This window comes from Microplitis demolitor, chromosome 7, assembly GCF_026212275.2.
Source record: "Microplitis demolitor isolate Queensland-Clemson2020A chromosome 7, iyMicDemo2.1a, whole genome shotgun sequence".
Lineage (NCBI taxonomy): Eukaryota > Metazoa > Arthropoda > Insecta > Hymenoptera > Braconidae > Microplitis > Microplitis demolitor.
The window spans coordinates 8265472-8282840 of record NC_068551.1 but is presented as its reverse complement, the minus strand read 5'-3'; the positions used below and the strand labels follow the sequence as shown (position 1 = coordinate 8282840).

The 17369-nt window shown below is 28.7% G+C and overlaps 2 protein-coding genes across 9 annotated transcripts; one reads left to right on the top strand and one right to left on the bottom strand.

Annotated features, from left to right (window-relative positions):
* The first annotated feature begins 3184 nt into the window (after positions 1–3184).
* Positions 3185–6640, top strand: LOC103580500 (pre-mRNA-splicing factor CWC25 homolog). Of its 2 annotated transcripts, none has more exons than XM_014440277.2 (5): positions 3185–3432; positions 3566–3905; positions 3970–4133; positions 4244–4473; positions 4840–6640. In XM_014440277.2, exons 1-5 carry the CDS (start codon positions 3415–3417, stop codon positions 4952–4954), a joined length of 867 nt encoding a protein of 288 aa, XP_014295763.1. In that variant the 5' UTR covers positions 3185–3414; the 3' UTR covers positions 4955–6640. The 2 variants fall into 2 exon arrangements, with proteins under 2 accessions (XP_014295763.1, XP_008560479.1); XM_008562257.3 differs by having other exon boundaries at positions 3189–3432; positions 4214–4473.
* Positions 6641–6744: 104 nt separating this feature from the next.
* LOC103580501 (probable phosphorylase b kinase regulatory subunit beta) lies at positions 6745–16992 on the bottom strand. Of its 7 annotated transcripts, none has more exons than XM_053740377.1 (18): positions 16896–16992; positions 16118–16227; positions 12688–12823; positions 12375–12582; positions 11946–12302; positions 11671–11868; positions 11136–11274; positions 10761–11041; positions 10604–10618; positions 10090–10320; positions 9724–10027; positions 9514–9656; positions 8154–8286; positions 7942–8084; positions 7654–7856; positions 7439–7576; positions 7125–7365; positions 6745–7062 (listed from the first exon to the last, which is right to left on the bottom strand). In XM_053740377.1, exons 2-18 carry the CDS (start codon positions 16179–16181, stop codon positions 6778–6780), a joined length of 3219 nt encoding a protein of 1072 aa, XP_053596352.1. In that variant the 5' UTR covers positions 16182–16227; positions 16896–16992; the 3' UTR covers positions 6745–6777. The 7 variants fall into 7 exon arrangements, with proteins under 7 accessions (XP_053596352.1, XP_053596350.1, XP_053596353.1 ...); XM_053740375.1 differs by lacking the exon at positions 16896–16992 and adding an exon at positions 16317–16593; XM_053740378.1 differs by lacking the exon at positions 16896–16992 and adding an exon at positions 13389–13569 and having other exon boundaries at positions 16118–16202.
* Positions 16993–17369: the final 377 nt, after the last annotated feature.

Below are 17369 nucleotides of genomic sequence, written 5' to 3'. Positions count from 1 at the left end.
AGAATTTTTTTTTTTTTTTTTTTTTTTTTTTTTTTTTTTTTTTTTTCAAAAATAATTTTTCTGGATTGATAATTTTGACATCACCCATATGTCATATTGACGTCATGGAATGTCACACGGACATTACATTTATGTCATGTTTACGTCATTAGTTTTACATCATAATCTTACGTATAAAAGTGCGAAATAATGAGTCAAACCTGACTCATATCTTACGTAAATGATGACAGCGTAACATTACTCTGACATCAAATTTACGTCAATGTGTTTGCTGGGTAATTTTCAAAAATTATATTGAAAAAATAGATTTCAATGCACATATCTTCCTCTCTAATGGGCTATTAGTAGTAAAGTAGTATAATTATAATATCAAAAAATTTAACAGTTAATTTAAATATATACATAAAGCTATGGAGTAAATAATTAGACATTTCAATCAACAAATTTCATGATGCGGCATGTAATGAAACTAAAATTTATTTCTCAAGTAAAATTTTACAATTGTCTATGACTGTCATCCAACAACATCACTAGCGAAGAAAATACCATCTCAGCTACTGATAATTGTTGTGAAAAATTATGATTTATTTCAATTAGAAAATACCAGAAAGAAATATTGAAAATGGACTTGGAAATGCTATAGCTCCAAGTAAAAGCTAGAGCAATGGATAGAGCATATCGAAATGCATCCTTATATTGCTTTTGTTAATTGTCGATACAGCATGTTTAGCAGTAGATATATTACTGATAACTATTATTATCATAAAAAATAACCACTATTATTATCACATTGCTTACGCGGCACTGATCTGAACAGTAACTTACTATTCAGATCAGTTATACGCAGCCAACAATTCAAATAAGCCCGCGTTGACTAGTGACGTAATAGTTTTGCGCATGCGCAACCACAATTAAAATTAGTCTATGAAAAAATTCTTTTATAATTAATTAAAAATATAAAGACCATCAAACAAACGTTATTTTCAATCAAACATATGATAAACAGCTCCAAAGTATAAAAAAAAAAAGTCGAAAAAGCTGTAGTTGGCGCCAACTTAAGGGTTGATTTTTTAATAATTTTTTATAAAAAAACTAAAAAGGAACAAACGTTATTTTTTTTAGCAACAATCAAGAACTAACGACGAACAAACGATTTGTTAATAGAAAAATTGAATTATCACCGCCAACTTAAGGCAAACCACGCGCTTACGCGCCAAATATATATCCTAGTATTGTAAATTCTGAGTATGTGTTGATATGAAAATTAGAAATTCGATGTTTTTGACAAGGTTATAATTCATCATACTGAATTATGAACCGTCTAGGTACATTTTCTAAAGTTGGTGTAGTTCTGAAATTTATACTTTTGACGGTTTGCCTGCAAGCTTCTCTCACGATTCAAGCAACGACAGAAAATTCGAAAACTGTTAAGAGTAGCTAACTTCTAGCATTTTTTACAACAAAATAAATACCTCTTGTTTTTCTTATTTCTACAGAAACATATTCGTTATATCTTCAATTAATGATTTTCAGTTTTTTAAAACAATCCCTGATAGCCAGGGTTTCTCGGCCAAGAGTTGGTATTCATTAGTTTGCGATCAACTCGACGACAAACTGTCGACACCTTTAGCATTTGCAACTTTTGGCTACAAGTTACCACCAACTTTCTGAGAAAGTTGACGCTAGTATGGAGCCGCAACTGGAATACAGGTTTCTGAGAAAATTGAAGGCAACTTTCCGTCAACTTATTGGATTTCCAACTTTTGCCATCAACTTTTTCAGAAAGTTTTTATCAACTATGGAAGTATCAACTTTTGCGGCCAACTTGGTGTCTTGTTGCGGCTGTAAATTGCTCAGCAACTTGTCGACGATCTACTGCCGCAACCTGTCGCCAAGTTTTTGAGCAACTTGTAGCCAACTTGTAAGCAACAGTTACCCTAATAGCACAGTTTGCTTGTACAAAAGTTTCGTTGAATTTTTCGTCAAATTTCCGTCAACTTTAGACTTTTCCATTTTTTACGACAATTTGTATGCAACTTTCTATTGAATTTGAAGTAAATTTAATGCCCGAATTACAATGCAAATTCATTTCAAAAGTTGACTAGAAAAAAGTTGTCTTTAATTTTCACGAAAATTTAATGTCAATTTATCGTTAATTTGACTTAAAAAATTGTTAAGTATATTTTTACGCTCAAATTGTATACAATTTTATGTATAAATTTGCTTACCTTCTGAAATGGTAAGAATGAACATTACCGACCGTTTTTTTTTCGTACAAGTTTACCTTCAAATTGAAGAAAAATTGACTGTAAATTTTTATTTTTAACGTTTGCTGTGAAATTGTCCGCAAGTTCGGGCAGTAGATTTCAGGTAATTTCAACATCAAATTACCGTCAATTTCAACGCAAAGTGGCTATTAGGGTAAGTTAACTTCAAGCTTGCCTGAAGGCCACCCTAACCGTGTTAAGGATATCATTGCTTTCGCATAAGCGTCACTTCTCGATTCGTCATGAAACCGAAAAGACAAAATCCGCATCGCCATCTATGGAAAACGACTTGAATCCTCTTCGTCAAGTACGGAAAACGAATCGAATCCTCCTCGTCATCCCTAATAGCCACTTTAGCTTGAAATTGCGGGTAATTTGATGTTGAAATTACCTGAAATCTGCTGCCCGAATTTGCAGATAATTTCACAGCAAAAGTTGAAAATAAAAATTTACGGTTAATTTTTCTTCAATTTAAAGGTAAATTTTTACGAAAAAAAACGGTCGGTAATGTTCATTCTTACCATTTCAGAAGGTAAGCAAATTTATACACAAAATTGTCTACAATTTGAGGATAAAAATATACTTAACAATTTTTCAACTTAAATTGACATAAAATTTGCGTGAAAATTAACGACAACTTTTTTCTAGTCAACTTTTGAAGTAAATTTGCATTATAATTCGGATAGTAAATTTACTTCAAATTCAATAGCAAGTCGCATACAAATTATCGTAAAAAATGGAAAAGTCCAAAGTTGACGGAAATTTGATGAAAAATTCAACGAAACTTTTGTACAGTAAACCTTTGCTCAAGCAAACTGTGCTATTAGGGTACGGTTAAGGTGGCTATCAGGGTCAATATTCCCGACGGGTGAATCGACCCCGTCCGATAAATTCGAAAACAAATATAAATTCTCCAATCAGCCACTAGGAGGAGGCGATAACACCTGCAATATTCGATTAATCGATTCATTTTGCCCTCTCCAGAAAAGACTAGACCTCATTGTCCTCACTACTTATTACATTATGCTGATTGTCACTAATACGTTCATTATAATTACTCATAATACTACATTGTGATTTTGTTTGTTATTGTATCTATAAATTTAGTCTTTCTCAAGTGTTAAGTTATTAAATATAATTTGTTAAAATGGGTGGTGGAGATCTTGTAAGTATATTTAATATTTTTTTTTTAATAATAAATAATATGTAGTGTTGATTTAAAAAAATATTAAATATATAACCTGAAAATAAAAAAAATACTGTAATAACCTGTATGAATAATACAAAATAATTTTTAGAATTTAAAAAAATCATGGCATCCTTCAACAATGAAAAATATAGAAAAAGTTTGGAAAGCTCAACAACAAGACAGTCAAGAGAAAAAAAAAATTGCTGAATTGAAAAGAGATATAGAAATGGAACGAGATAAAGAAGGTCTAACAAGGTATGCAATGGAGCAAGGAATTATTGAGAAAAAAGATGATAAAAAGCTTGATTGGATGTATAAAGGACCACAGCAATCTATTAATCGTGAGGATTATTTGACAGGGAAAAAAATTGATAAAACTTTTGAGCAATTCGTTCAAGCAGAAAAGAATACTGAACGTAATAGATTACCAAGTAATCATGTGGAACATGGTATGTCTTACAAAAACTTTATGTAAATTTTTAGACGCAAAAATTTTTATTATTTTTTTTATAGAGTGTGTACCACCATCATTGAGATTTTTTTCGGGAAATGAACAGGTTGATTTGGCAAAAAAGTTGCAAGAAGATCCTCTGTATGCTATTAAAAAAAAAGAAATGGAATCGAAGAGTAAACTTTTGAAAAATCCTGTAAAACTAAAAAAATTACAAGAACTTGTAGTAAGTATTGTTGAAAAAAATAATTAATAAATTTTATATAATAACTTGTAAAAAAAATAGAATAATAATTTATATTATAGAGTAATAATAAATTAAGTTCATCATCTCAGCATAAATCATCAAGGAATATTAAAGATTCAGATAGATCGAAAAAAGACAAAAATCGACGTCAATCTCAGAAAAAAATAATGCTTTCGGATAAAGAAAAATTAAAACGTTTAAAAGAAATGATGGCTAATGCGTCTTGGCGTGAAAAAGAACGTAAGAAAAATATTAAGCGTTATAAAGATCAGGAAAAAATAGAACCATCTGATAAAACTTACAACAATGATTTTATAAGGTAATTTTTTAATAACCCGATTTTACGGATTTTTAAATAATAATATATTCTATTTTTTTGAAATAATACTTTTCAAGAATATTTTATTCGATTACAGAGAATACTATGAGACATTTAAAATTCTTCAAGCATTTGCTTTAGGTCTCATGATCTCAAATAGTTGTCATTAGTTTTTTTTTAATGAGACTTTTTTAAATTTATGTTCGAATATATTTTTTATATACTCTATCCTACACACAAGAATCTTGAAAATTATCTATTTTTTCACCAATTTGATGACAATTCCCCCATAAGTTTATACGTATCTACTTATTTATTGAGTTACTGAGATGTATTAACGTATTTTATTTATTTTTTTATTTTTAGAAAAGAACTTGCTAAAGCAGCAGAAGTAGGAACAGTTGCTTCGAGAATAAAATCAAACATTAACAACATTCAACGATCTGAACGGACTATGAGTACAAATTTCGCTAAACGATAACAATAAAGTTTCATTGATAATTATAAATAGTTGATAGAAAAAAAAATTTTTATACACTATAATACAAATATAGTTTGCACAAATAATTTAAATATAATGCAAATATAGATATATTTTTAACTTTTTGACATGAGAATTTAAAGTTTAAATGAAAACAGAACGTAAGTACTGCAAAAAACATTTAAATTCGATTATTCGTTTGTTTTGATCATTTTTTGGTAATGGTCTATAATCGGGGTTCCACATGTTTATATCAAGCAAAAATCCAAAAATGGACAAATCGCTATGAATCAAGTTTCATTCTTTAGCGTTTGTAGGCGGATTGAAGATACCTGTGCTTAATTAGGTGTTATGTAAGCCACAGTAAGTTATAAGTATATACCAAAGGTATAAATTATGCTTCATTTAGCTCTCAAGTTCATTATTTTTCAGTTCCGCACTACACTGCACTAAATGACATAATTCTCTAATCATGCATTAACACTTCAGTTAACTATCAAAATTCAGAGAATATGCCTGTTTGCCATATTGTGTGTAGTTTTGTCCTAAGTACGTTAACAGACTCGTCAGTAAGGCTATTAGTAATTTTATATAATACTGTAAGAAGGACGGTGGCGATAGAAAGGTCTAACTAAGAGTTACCAAATTTTTTGAACTCTTGCAATAGTGAAAATCGGCATAATTGTGTTATTTCAATACTCTTAAGGTGTACAGCTCACTTAACATTTTGTTGCAAGTAGTTTGGACGGTATCTGTCTCCATTTGCTAGTATAGTGTCTGGCTGAAGGCCACAACACAGTTTTACGTCAGCGCGTACTAGTAAGAGATGTAGTTTGAGGTAAGAATGCGTTAACACAGAAAATGCGTTAACATAGAAAAAAACATTAGAAAATATTTTTTTTTGAAAATTAGCATGATTTTATGTTATTTTGATCAATTTTGTACACTCCATTTGCAAAATTCGGGTAGATATCTAGTGTTAAAGCCAAAAACACATACAGAAAATTTAATCCGCCGTGTAGCTGAACACGTTTAATTATAGATATTTAAAGTGTAAGCACTTGAAACTTCGAAAAATATGTGGAGCCCCACTTCTAGACCTTTACCGTTTTTTTTTTTGTATTTTTCGATGGTCCAATTAATATTAATTGATTGATAATAATTTTTCTGTGGAAATGAAATTTAGAAATTTTGATGATAATTGTGTGTCAGATAATTATTAATAGTAAATCCTGAGCATGATATTTTTTTTAGACATTTTGCTTAAAAAAAAAACTGAAACATGAAATTTAAAAAATCGAAAAAAAAATAGATCCTATCGTTGTACCATTATGAACATAGCTGGAAAAGCTGTAGAATAGGTGACAGTTTGCTGTGAAAAATTATGAGAAAAATCGATCACAACGTGTTTTTTGTAAATCAACAATTTATTCTTAAAAGTTAAAGTTTCAATAGAAGCGTGGTTCAAAAATTTTTTTTGATATTCTTTACTGAAAAGATGTCTAAAAACGAACATTTTTTGTCTATTTAAAAATTTTATTTAAACCACTTTTCGCGAAATTATAGGCGTTTGAACAAAAAATCTCTACATTTTTCAAAATTTGATATCTCGAAAACGGTTGGAAAAAAAAATTTGAAAAAAATCATGGAGGCCTCTTTCAACCTATATTAAAAGAAAAAAAAGTTTCAAAAAATTCCACGGTGCAAAAGTAAAATGGTGTCTGATTTGGTATGGAACGCCCCGTATACATGACACAAAATTAAATATTATTTAAACAATCTACACAATATACAAAATATAATAAATTTTTAATTTATAAAAATTATGTAACATTGCACATTTCCTGGGGCTCATCTGGGAGATTTGATGGATCAATTGTAGTTGTCATACAACCTCCTGTCAAAACATTATTTACAACCGCTCTAGCCAGATATCCAGTAGTAACTGAATAATGAGCAGCAAAAAATGACGTCATATCAGTTTGTTCTAATTCATGATCTTTGCAATACATAATGAATGCATCTTCAATTAATTTATTTAAATCTAATTTTTGACTAAAACTCAGCTCTGGATTTCGTAACAATATAATTGATACAATATTCAATAACTGGAATAAATTTAATAATTATTAAATTTATATACTAAAATATACTTTGTTATATTTTATACCTCAACAACAATTTGCCGGTACTCAGGCAATTGTATATGATGGAGAATCGATTCAACAAGCAGAGCAAATGTCAACTCTGAACGTGTCATAATAGATAAAGTTGGTTGCTGCGGTAATTCTTGTCCATTAACTCTAATACCGCCTGGACATCGAATCAAAACTTCCCATACTTGATTGTAAAAATGAGCTGGAACTCTGCATAGGCTTCCTTCAATTTTTCTTCGCATAATTACTGTTAAACTAAAAATATTAAGAAAAATCTTATTAAAATATAATTATTGCGTAATAATAATAAAAAAAATTTTTTTTATACTTCTCAGCAGTAGCCCAGTCTCTAACAGTCAATACTTTTATTAAAATTTGTCGAATTTCATATGGGCTATAATTTTCAATAACTTTTGATTTTTTTTCAGATACTTCAAGATAAAGTCGCATAGCTTCTAAAACCCATCTGAAAATTATATTTCATAAATATGTAGTCATAACGGAAAATATTATTCACAACAATTAAATTAAAATAAAAAATACCCTATACGAATTTTAAGTATTCCTTTAAACATAGCAGGATTTGTACCAATCAATCGTCCGCAATATAATAATACTTCTTGTTGCACGACTGCTTGTATAATATTGTAGGGTTGAATTGTTGAGTACATTACAGATTGTATTTCAGCGGGTGTCATAGGCTTATCAAAAACAGTTTCTTCTTTTCCAATTACTCCGACAGTTATCTATTTAAAATTAATAATCTAATGAAAAATACATTATTTGTTGATAAATAAATTATTAATGACGATTCTATGGATCATTATTAACCTGTTTTCCTTTAACGAGAACTCCGGTAATGAAAGGACTTATACTATCGACTGTGTGATTCAATAAACTACTACAATAACGCACTGCCATCCAATATCTCAAACTACCAGCCTGTTGATATAATGCTTTTAAATGATCCTCGACTGTAATGTAGTTGTTATTTTTAAAATATCTCACTTATTTTAAAAAACTTTATTGTTATTTTTCATTACCTGTCATATCATTAACCTTGTAATTAAGACCCTCTCTCTTTAATATTATTCCATAAAGTTGACATTTTGCATATAGACCATCAGCATTTCGTATTTCATCGAGTATAACATGAGTAGGCTCTTTAGATAACATCTAAAAATATAAATATTTTTTAATTTTTTTCTAAAAAGAATTTTTATTAGATTTAAGTTTTGAAGTCCTAGACAACTATTATAACTTTTTTTAGTTAGAAAAAATATTTACTTTATAACAAGCATTTTTTATCTTAAAAGGCTCAATTCTAGTAAGAACATGGTTTCAATTTCGAAACCTAGACAACAACAAAAATTAATTTTTTTAGTCAAATTATACAAGAATTTTTTAGAGTTTGGAAATAGTGGTAAATTTTGAGGCTGGCCTGCAGGGCCAACCATTTGTCATATTTTTTTTTTAACTTTCCGCTAAGAAAATTGAAAATTTTCAAAAAAAAGGAAAATTATTGGTTTCGGTCTGATTTTCGAAAACCGAGTTTTTCACGAATCTGGACGTTTTAGGGTCCTAGGAAGCCATCTTGACTATTTTCAAAAGGATGCCCGATTTTGATCTCCAAGGTGGCATTCGACGCAGCTTGTTAATTCCTACAAGCTGTAAAAAATGGTGCTTGATCGATAGGGTGCGTTCGGAAATATTGAAAAAAAAATTTTCAAAAATGTTTTTTTTTTTGATAACTTGTGATGTGTTCGATGGATTGATTCTAAAATCTAATCAGCTCTAAAACTTTATAAGCCGCGTTGAATGTCACCTCAACCATCAAAATCGGTTCATTTGCTCAAGAGGAACAGTTGTCGAAAAAATTAAACAATTTTTTTTTTTTAGTTTTTTTGAAATTTCTCAAAAACGACTAGATTAATCCATTCCAAAATCTGATCAGATTTAGAACTCAACAAAACGCGTCGATTGCCACCTCAACTGTTTCAATCGGTCAATTCATTCGAGAGATATCGTCGGAGAAAGCAATGATTTCTAAAATTTAATTAGCTCGAAAACTCAATAAAACGCACTGATTGCTATATTGAACATCAAAAGCCGTCAATTAGTTTAAAATATATTGACGACGAAGGTTTAAAAAATAAGATTTTTTGTGATTTTCTCTGGATAAATCATGATGTAATGTACTATAATGTGTTTGAGTTTGAAAAGCTCATAAGAAAACAATGGCATCAAAAAGTATTTACGAGCTCGAAGAGCCCGAGAATGTATTCAAAACAATGTTTTCGAGGTCAAGGAGCTCGAAAGCAGCGGGAAGTTTTGGGGCAGGGCCAGATTTTTTTTTATATAATTTTGTAATTACAAATTTATGTTAAGATATAGTTTACTAACTGTATAATCTTGTGTTTCTGCAGAATGTGAAAGAGTTCTTGGAACATCAGTAAGACTTTGATATCCAATATAATCATGCTTCAATTGTTTAAACTGAGTAAGTTCCATATCACTTTCCATTGAATTCACAAAATCCAAATGTTCTATAAAAGAAAAAAAAATAAAGTTTAAGTTATTAAATTATTTAAAATATAACAATATAATAAATACCTATACACGATGATGAGATAAGATTTTGCAAACGACCGATTCTTACTTTAGTATTATCACAATACCCCTTTTTTAGCATTGCAAAAAGATCAAGCATTTCTTTGAATTGGGGATCTCTCATATGTTCTTCACGAATCAACAAACAAACTGTTGGACGTCCTGAAAGTCTCCAATACTTTCCAACGAATTGAAGTTCTGTTTTAATGTCGTCTATCAGTAAAGCCATATCGCGATACAAATAAAATTGTGATACTTCAAATATTAATGGATAACATAATACAGTCATTCCACAAACTCGATATACCTATAATATCGATTATATCTTTAATATATTAATTATTTAAACAAGATTTTTTTTTTTCATACTTTGCTTGTTCCTAAAGATCCAATAGGTCTTGCAGGTCTACCTTGAATATTTAATTTTTTATTTATGCCAAGTTTTTGATAGACCTTTATTAACTGTAATGATGATAAAATTTGTACTGGTTCAACTTCATGGGGTGTTTGAGTTTGTATTCCATACGTAGCCATCATAGCTTGAAGTCTCATTGATTCAGCAATTAAAACTATTTGTACCACCAAATCTGTATGGGTGCCCTAAATTAAATTTTTATTCAAGTTATAATATGATTAAAAAATATTTAAAATTTAATATAAATAAAAATATTAATAGCCATGCAAACATTTTAGTAATAAAGTTTATAGGAAAACACTAAATAACAATTGTTAAGTCGACAGAAATGCTATGGTCATTCTTCAATAAAAGTGTCAGCTAAATATATGTTTTAAATTTAAAAATATTAACATTAAATTAATCGAGCAAACAATAAACTTAATTTTTAATTCAACATTTTACAATCAATAACCAAATTTTACTTACAATCGTAGGTTTTGCCTGCATAAAGTTAAAAAAATTTTTTAAAAAAATGTTTGTTGATCAACAATTCATATAATATATAATTTAATTTTAACGTCAAAATATTTTTATAATGATTATTTTGTTTTTAAAAAGGGAAAAAATAGTATGTAAAACTTACTTGAAAAGCAGAATATCTGCCAGCACGACGAGGTCTATTATACGACGGAAGATAACGGCGGATTGGATCCAATTCATTAATATGTAATAGTCCAGATGTAAGTAATTGGGCAATAACGAACATAGCTTGATTCCATAAATATAAATTTCCTTCTTCTTCATCGTTAGATGATTTAATACCACTCCCTTCTACACTTGATACACGATATGTACTTCCTGGATCTTGTCTTTCTATTTCGATACTTTTTTCAGGTACATAGTAGTACATTGGAATTACAGGATCTTAAAATTAAATAAATAACACTGACGTAGATAAAAAATTTATTTTTACCTTACAAATTTAAAAAAATGATGATAAAAAAATATATAAATTTACCACCGAGTGCATCTTTATGAATTAGTCCTTTCAATAAATTACAGTATTCTTCAACTTGCTCAGGCACTGATTTAAAGACTCCATCAATTATCATAAATATATAAAATAATGGCCATTCACATTCTATTTTATCAAAATCCTAAATTTAATTATTGGTTATTATAACGGTGTAATTTAATATACCAAAATTCGAAAAACTTTATTAAAATTTTTAATGATTTTGGCTTCGGGATGGTAACTACAGATAAATAAATTTTTATTTCGATGTTTTATAAACGTTTGAATCTGCATCATCATCATATATATATAATTCAAATTTTAATTGGATACGAAGTTATTTTATCATTTATTCCTTGTTTTAATTGTTATACGATTAGCCCTATGATGTACCAAAATTATGATAGTAAAAAAAGACAGCTAATACTAGTGAGTTCAATGTCTAAAGCTTGATTTATATGGGATAAAAATTCAGAAGCTCAAACTTATGAAAATAAAATTGATATCTAAATGAATTAAATTAAACAAAAACTTTTACCTTTATTTCACCGGATTTATAAAACCGACGTTTACTATCTTCAATTACTGTTTTATAACCATCACGACTAAATCGCTTAAAACCATAAGAGCCTTTTAATTTTCTCGTTATATTGTTTTTTGTTTCGTTATATAAAAACTCTTCATGTGTAGCAAAAGCTGGAAATGAAATAGTGGACAATAATGCTGCATCCACACTCTAAACAAAAAAAAGCTTTTTATTAAAATAAAAAAAAAAAAAAACCGATAAAATAACATTTTGTTCTTTTCTTTTACTTTTGAAGTAGATTCTCTTGGAAGCATTGTTTCAAAAATACTTCTGTTACGATTATGCGCATCAATATCAACGTATACAACTGACCACGAAGCACCTTTTTCACCAAACAAATTGCATCCATTAATTGCTTCCAAAGCACTTTTAGCCATTCCAATAGAGCTAGCGTGTATTTCAGGAGTTCCATCATTATAACGACTTCCTCTTTCCCACATTCCATAATCTGGTGTTCTATATGCTCTTTCTACATAATATACAAGATTTTGTACAAATGCTACCTCATCTTGAGTATAAATTATTTGTAAACCGGATGATATCATTTGTACTAAAAATATTAAATACAGAGAAACAACATCAATCTGTAAATTAAAATAAATATGTTTATTCTAAAAAAAAAAATTTAATATATACGTTTTAATGCGATAACTTACTTGTAAATGAAAATAATCTTCATCATTAAAAATTTCATTTCCAGTATCTAAATGAAATTTGCAATGTAAAGCATGACGATTGCATTGATTTAATTTAAACATTTCGATATGATCAGATTGTCTTATCCAACATTCCAAAATACCTCTCATACACTTAACTGCAGATTGGCCGAGATCATGAGATTTCCCTCTGTCATCATCAATACGCCTGTAAAATTATTATATATAGTGGTAAAAAAAGATTTCATAATATATGTAACTGCTATAATTTCGTAATAATTTTTTTTTTTTTTTCGATTTTAAAAATCAATACCTATACGCTTGATATAAACTCCAGATTGAAGCAGCACAATAAATACTTTCTCTAACACTTCCAACTGTTTTGTCTTTTGATACTTGTGGAAATAAACCAGTGATACAACTTTGATAGCGTAAAATTTGCCGTTTTACTAATCGAAAAAAAATAATTAGTTAATTACAAAATTTACTCAGATTAATGATAAAAAATGAGTGTATTATAATTACATAGATACAACGTAAAAAAAAAAAAATAGTCGTCAAATGTGAGTTGATACTCACAATCTAAATTTCACGGATTTTTTGTCAATCTCAAAAATTTACACTTACGAATTTGATGCAAAAGGTGTAAGAAACTATATTGCTATCAATATAGCCCCACATATCGTAAAACATTTATTAGATGTACATAGAAAATATTTTTAGAATTTATTACTCAAAGGTTTTCATTTGATATCTGATTTGATATTTTATTGAAATCTTTTCCTATTATTTCGAAAAAATTGTTAAATTTTGTATTCTTTTAACTCTATTCAAACTAATTTCGTATGAATTTTTTTATCTAACTACAATTTTTTTTCCATGTTGAGTCTCTAAGTTCTGTAATCAACTTGAAATCAATGATTTGTACAATTATTATTATTTTTTTCTTTTTTTGAAAAACTAAAATGCCCACATTAGAATGTGTTATTTCAGAATTAATTATTTTTTTTTTACTTCTGTTTCGTCGTATATACAATAATAGATATCTCATGTCCATTTTTAGATCGTAATTAATGATTATTTAGTTTAATGCAATATAATGGTGAAGCTGAACGGCTCATTTTTTTGATAACATTCATTATTAAATTATTGTATCAGCTTAATTATTGATTAATCAAAAACAAAAAAAAAATATCTGAAAAAAATTTTTTTATGATAATATTTATAAGTAATACGATTTTTTTGATGTTATACAATTTAAAAGTACACAGAAAAAAAGGATTTCTTGGCGCAAAAAATCTTTACTTGACCCAAAAATTTTTTTGTACTATAAAGTGAAAAAAAAAATTTTTCTTGAAGTGAGAAAAAATTTTCTTGGAACAAAAAAAAATTTTTTCAAGCGAGAAAAAAATTCTTGAACCAAGAAAAATTTTTGTCTTCAATTCATAATACAAAATATTTCTTGCTCCAAGAAATTTTTTTTTCTTCTCGGAAACAGGCTCAAAAGTTTCTTTTAAATATAAAAATTACGCCTGTGAAAATTAGAGCTTTTAATATCAACATTAAGACGCGTTTTCATTTGTTTCTCTATTCGCACTCAACTGGATAAACGGTACTATCTCTGTTGCACTTGTACATTCAATAGGAACTTTGTCCAAGCTTTTCTCGTAAACAAATGGAAGTTATCAAAAAATTCAAGTGCACTTCGCTAGTTCATAGAGTAAAGCATCGGGTCTGTGTCTTTATTTTGCGTTTAGAGCTTTTATTTCAAAGAAAAGCTGGGACAAAATTATCTGAAAACCGTTCTTAAGAGGTTCCGCACTGCACTTTTCTATTTTCCATCAGAATAACATGGAAAAATTTTTTTTTTGCGTTTTCTGATTTTTATAATTAGTTAACGATGCATTATAGAAAAAATCAACCGGCATGTTTTGTGGGGAATTAAATGCTTTACAAAAAAAGTCTCCTATTATTTTTTGATAAATCCATTTGTTGAAAAGTTGTTTGAGGTTGATGTAGAATTTATATTAAATTTTGAGAATCTTTTGACTTTTTCGGCGAAACTATCAGACTTATTACAAAATATTATAGGACATTTTTTGTAGACATTATTATTTCCTACAAATTATTACTCACGAAATTTAAAAATTGTAAGCTATATATATACTCATGCCATAAATTAAAGGAACAGTTTGATATTTTTTAGCTTCCCGCTAAGAAACTTGAAAATTTTCAAAAATTCGGGGAGTTATTGGTTTCAGTCCGATTTTCAAGAATCGAATTCCTATCAGATTTTGACGTTTTAAGGTTCTAGGAAGCTATTCTGACTAATTTCACGATGATGTCCGAGTGTATGCATGTGTGTATGTACGTACGTACGTATACTAATATCTGTAATTTTTGAACGGATGAACCGATTTTGATCGTCAAGGTGTCATTCGACGCGGCTTGTTAATTCCTACAAGCTGTAAAAAATTGAGCTTGATCGGTAGGGTTCGTTCAGAGATATTCCAAAAATAAAATTTTTTTTTAAATGTTTTTTTTTTTTTTGATTACTTCTAATGTGCTCGATAGATTGATTCCAAATTCTAATCAGCTCTAAAACTTTATAAGTCGCCTCGAATGCAACCTCAACCATCAAAATCGGTTCATTCGTTCAAGAGAAACCGTGAACGAAGGAATTAAAAAAAATTTTTTAACTTCCCGATAAGAAAATCGACATTTAAGAAATACAAAAAAAAAAACGGTCTGTCAGTTGACCCTGCGGGCCAGCCCCAAAACTTCCCGCTGTTTTCGAGCTCCCTGAGCTAAGGAGGTCATAGACATGTGTGAATAATTGGAACTTACGAATTATTCGTATCGAATCGAAACGTACTATTCGATTCGAACTTTGAATCAAATGATTCGCTTTTTTCGTAAATATTCGAATTATAAGCTTAGGATAATTCGAAAATTTACGAATTCAAAAATTTTTTTTGAACGACTTAAAATTGTAATATGTTTTTCAACAATACAAATTTTTGTCAGAGGTCAAGATAATAAATTACTTTTGGTTTTTAAAGATAAAACTAAGCTCTCCATTAGATAAAAATTGAATATTTGAAAGCTGATTAGAATTTTCTCGAAAACTTTCGAATAATTCGAATTATTCGATTCAATTGAAACACGATTTGCACACCCCCAGTGTGTGAATGTAAACTACTTTTTATCTGACGATATCATTGGAACCTTCGAAACAAATCAACCGATTTGAACGTATTTGGCGGCAATCAAAAGGACTCACCAAGACTGATTCGATTTTCAAGTTGATTGGCTGAGTAGTTTACACGTTATTTGGAAAATAAAAGACAAAACATTTTTTCTTTTAGAATTTTGTTGCATAACTCATAAATCGCTTGATCAATTTGCCTCAAAATCAAATCCCAATCAAGTCTCAAAAAGTCCTTTTAATTGCCACGAAGCACGTACAAATCAGCCAATAAGTCCTAAAGATTTCGTCGGATAAAAATGGCTTTTTTTTAACTGAGAAGAAAAACGAGAGCAAAGCTTTCGTTTACCGTGCAAGTGCAACAAGGATAGCTAGTACCGTCTGCTCACTTGAAGGTAAAAGAGGATAAAGCAAAAAATTTTCTTAATTAAAGATATTTGGATCCTACCAGCATATATAGTTTAAAAACTAGATTGTCAAATCAGCAGTAATTTTTTATAAGTTAACATAGTAAAAATAGGTTTATAACACTTACTTATTCCATAATAAAAATCTAGTTGTTTAACCGTATCTTCATAATTAGAAATTTTTAAAAACATGTCAATGTCAAAATCATAAACACTTCCTTGTCGAGTATTGAATGACCTTGAAAGTGAAATAAAAGTCATTACTGCGATTTAATGTATTTATATTGAAATAAATTATAATGACATTAGATAATTTAGCTTTTATACTTTTTAGTATTTATCGGAGATATTTCAACTGAAGTCATAATTATTGCTTATTTACAAAACTACAATAAAAAAAAAAAAAAAAAAAAAAAACTTGAGTAAGGTTAAAAATTATTATTATTTCTATTGGTTAAAACGAGCAGTGTGAATATTGGTCCAAATGCCCTGATCGTTTCCGTGCTTGTAATAGGGATGGACGATTTTAGCAAAAAAAAATCGATATCGGACTATCGATTTTCGAAATTTTTCACCATCGAACCATCGATGTTTTGACAAAAACATCGAAATATCGATTATAGACATCGATGTTGAAAATGCGCATGAAAATTCGAAAAAGCTATAATTACAACTAAATGTGACATAAAAAAGAAATAATTTTAAATTATTACTAATTATAATCTAATCATCATAATTACTTATCATAAAAATAAATTACTAGGAAAGTTAAATATTTTATTCGTCAATCAATAATTTACTATTAACCCTTCAGTACCCACGTTATGAGAAGTTTACTCACGGTCGGTTTCAATGTTAATTATTTTTTTAAATTCAAATGGAAAGACCACTTGAAATTTTTTTTACCTTTCGCAAATTTTATATCCTTTCTAACTGTTTATTAAAAAATTACTTATTTTTATTATAAATAAAAAAAAAAATTTTTTTTTGAAAGACTATGAGATTTTTTCTCATGGCGAAAGTATTAATGGATGAAAAATTTCATTCTTCGTTTCTATTCGGGCCGTCGTTCGGGTAATTCCGCTGTACAGCAGCGACCATGTTTGCTTAAATTTACAGGACACACACATATCGGTGTAAAGAATTGTGGTCAGTTGTATTATTTATTTTAAAAAATCTATTTACTTGGAGAAAATAAAAATTGTTATTTTAATTATTCAAAGATAATAATTGAAATACATTATGTTTTTTATGAAAAAACACTTTTGGAACTGTGGCGCGCATGCGCAGAAGCTGTGAGATTTTCTCTCATGGCAAGAGTAAAGAAGGTGAGTCGAATAACGTGGGTACTTAAGGGCTAAGAAAGAAATTATTATTAAA

Excerpts from the sequence above, each read along its gene's own strand:
- LOC103580500 (XM_008562257.3), top strand. Across the intron at positions 3,906-3,969 it reads AAGTAATCATGTGGAACATG|AGTGTGTACCACCATCATTG; the intron begins GTATGTCTTACA and ends TTTTTTTTATAG. Across the intron at positions 4,134-4,213 it reads AAAAATTACAAGAACTTGTA|AGTAATAATAAATTAAGTTC; the intron begins GTAAGTATTGTT and ends TTTATATTATAG.
- LOC103580501 (XM_053740375.1), bottom strand. The coding sequence starts at position 16,354 with ATGACTTCAGTTGAAATATCTCCGATAAATACTAAAAA. Across the intron at positions 9,657-9,723 it reads TATCTCATCATCGTGTATAG|AACATTTGGATTTTGTGAAT; the intron begins GTATTTATTATA and ends TTTCTTTTATAG. Across the intron at positions 7,063-7,124 it reads ACCGGCAAATTGTTGTTGAG|TTATTGAATATTGTATCAAT; the intron begins GTATAAAATATA and ends AATTTATTCCAG.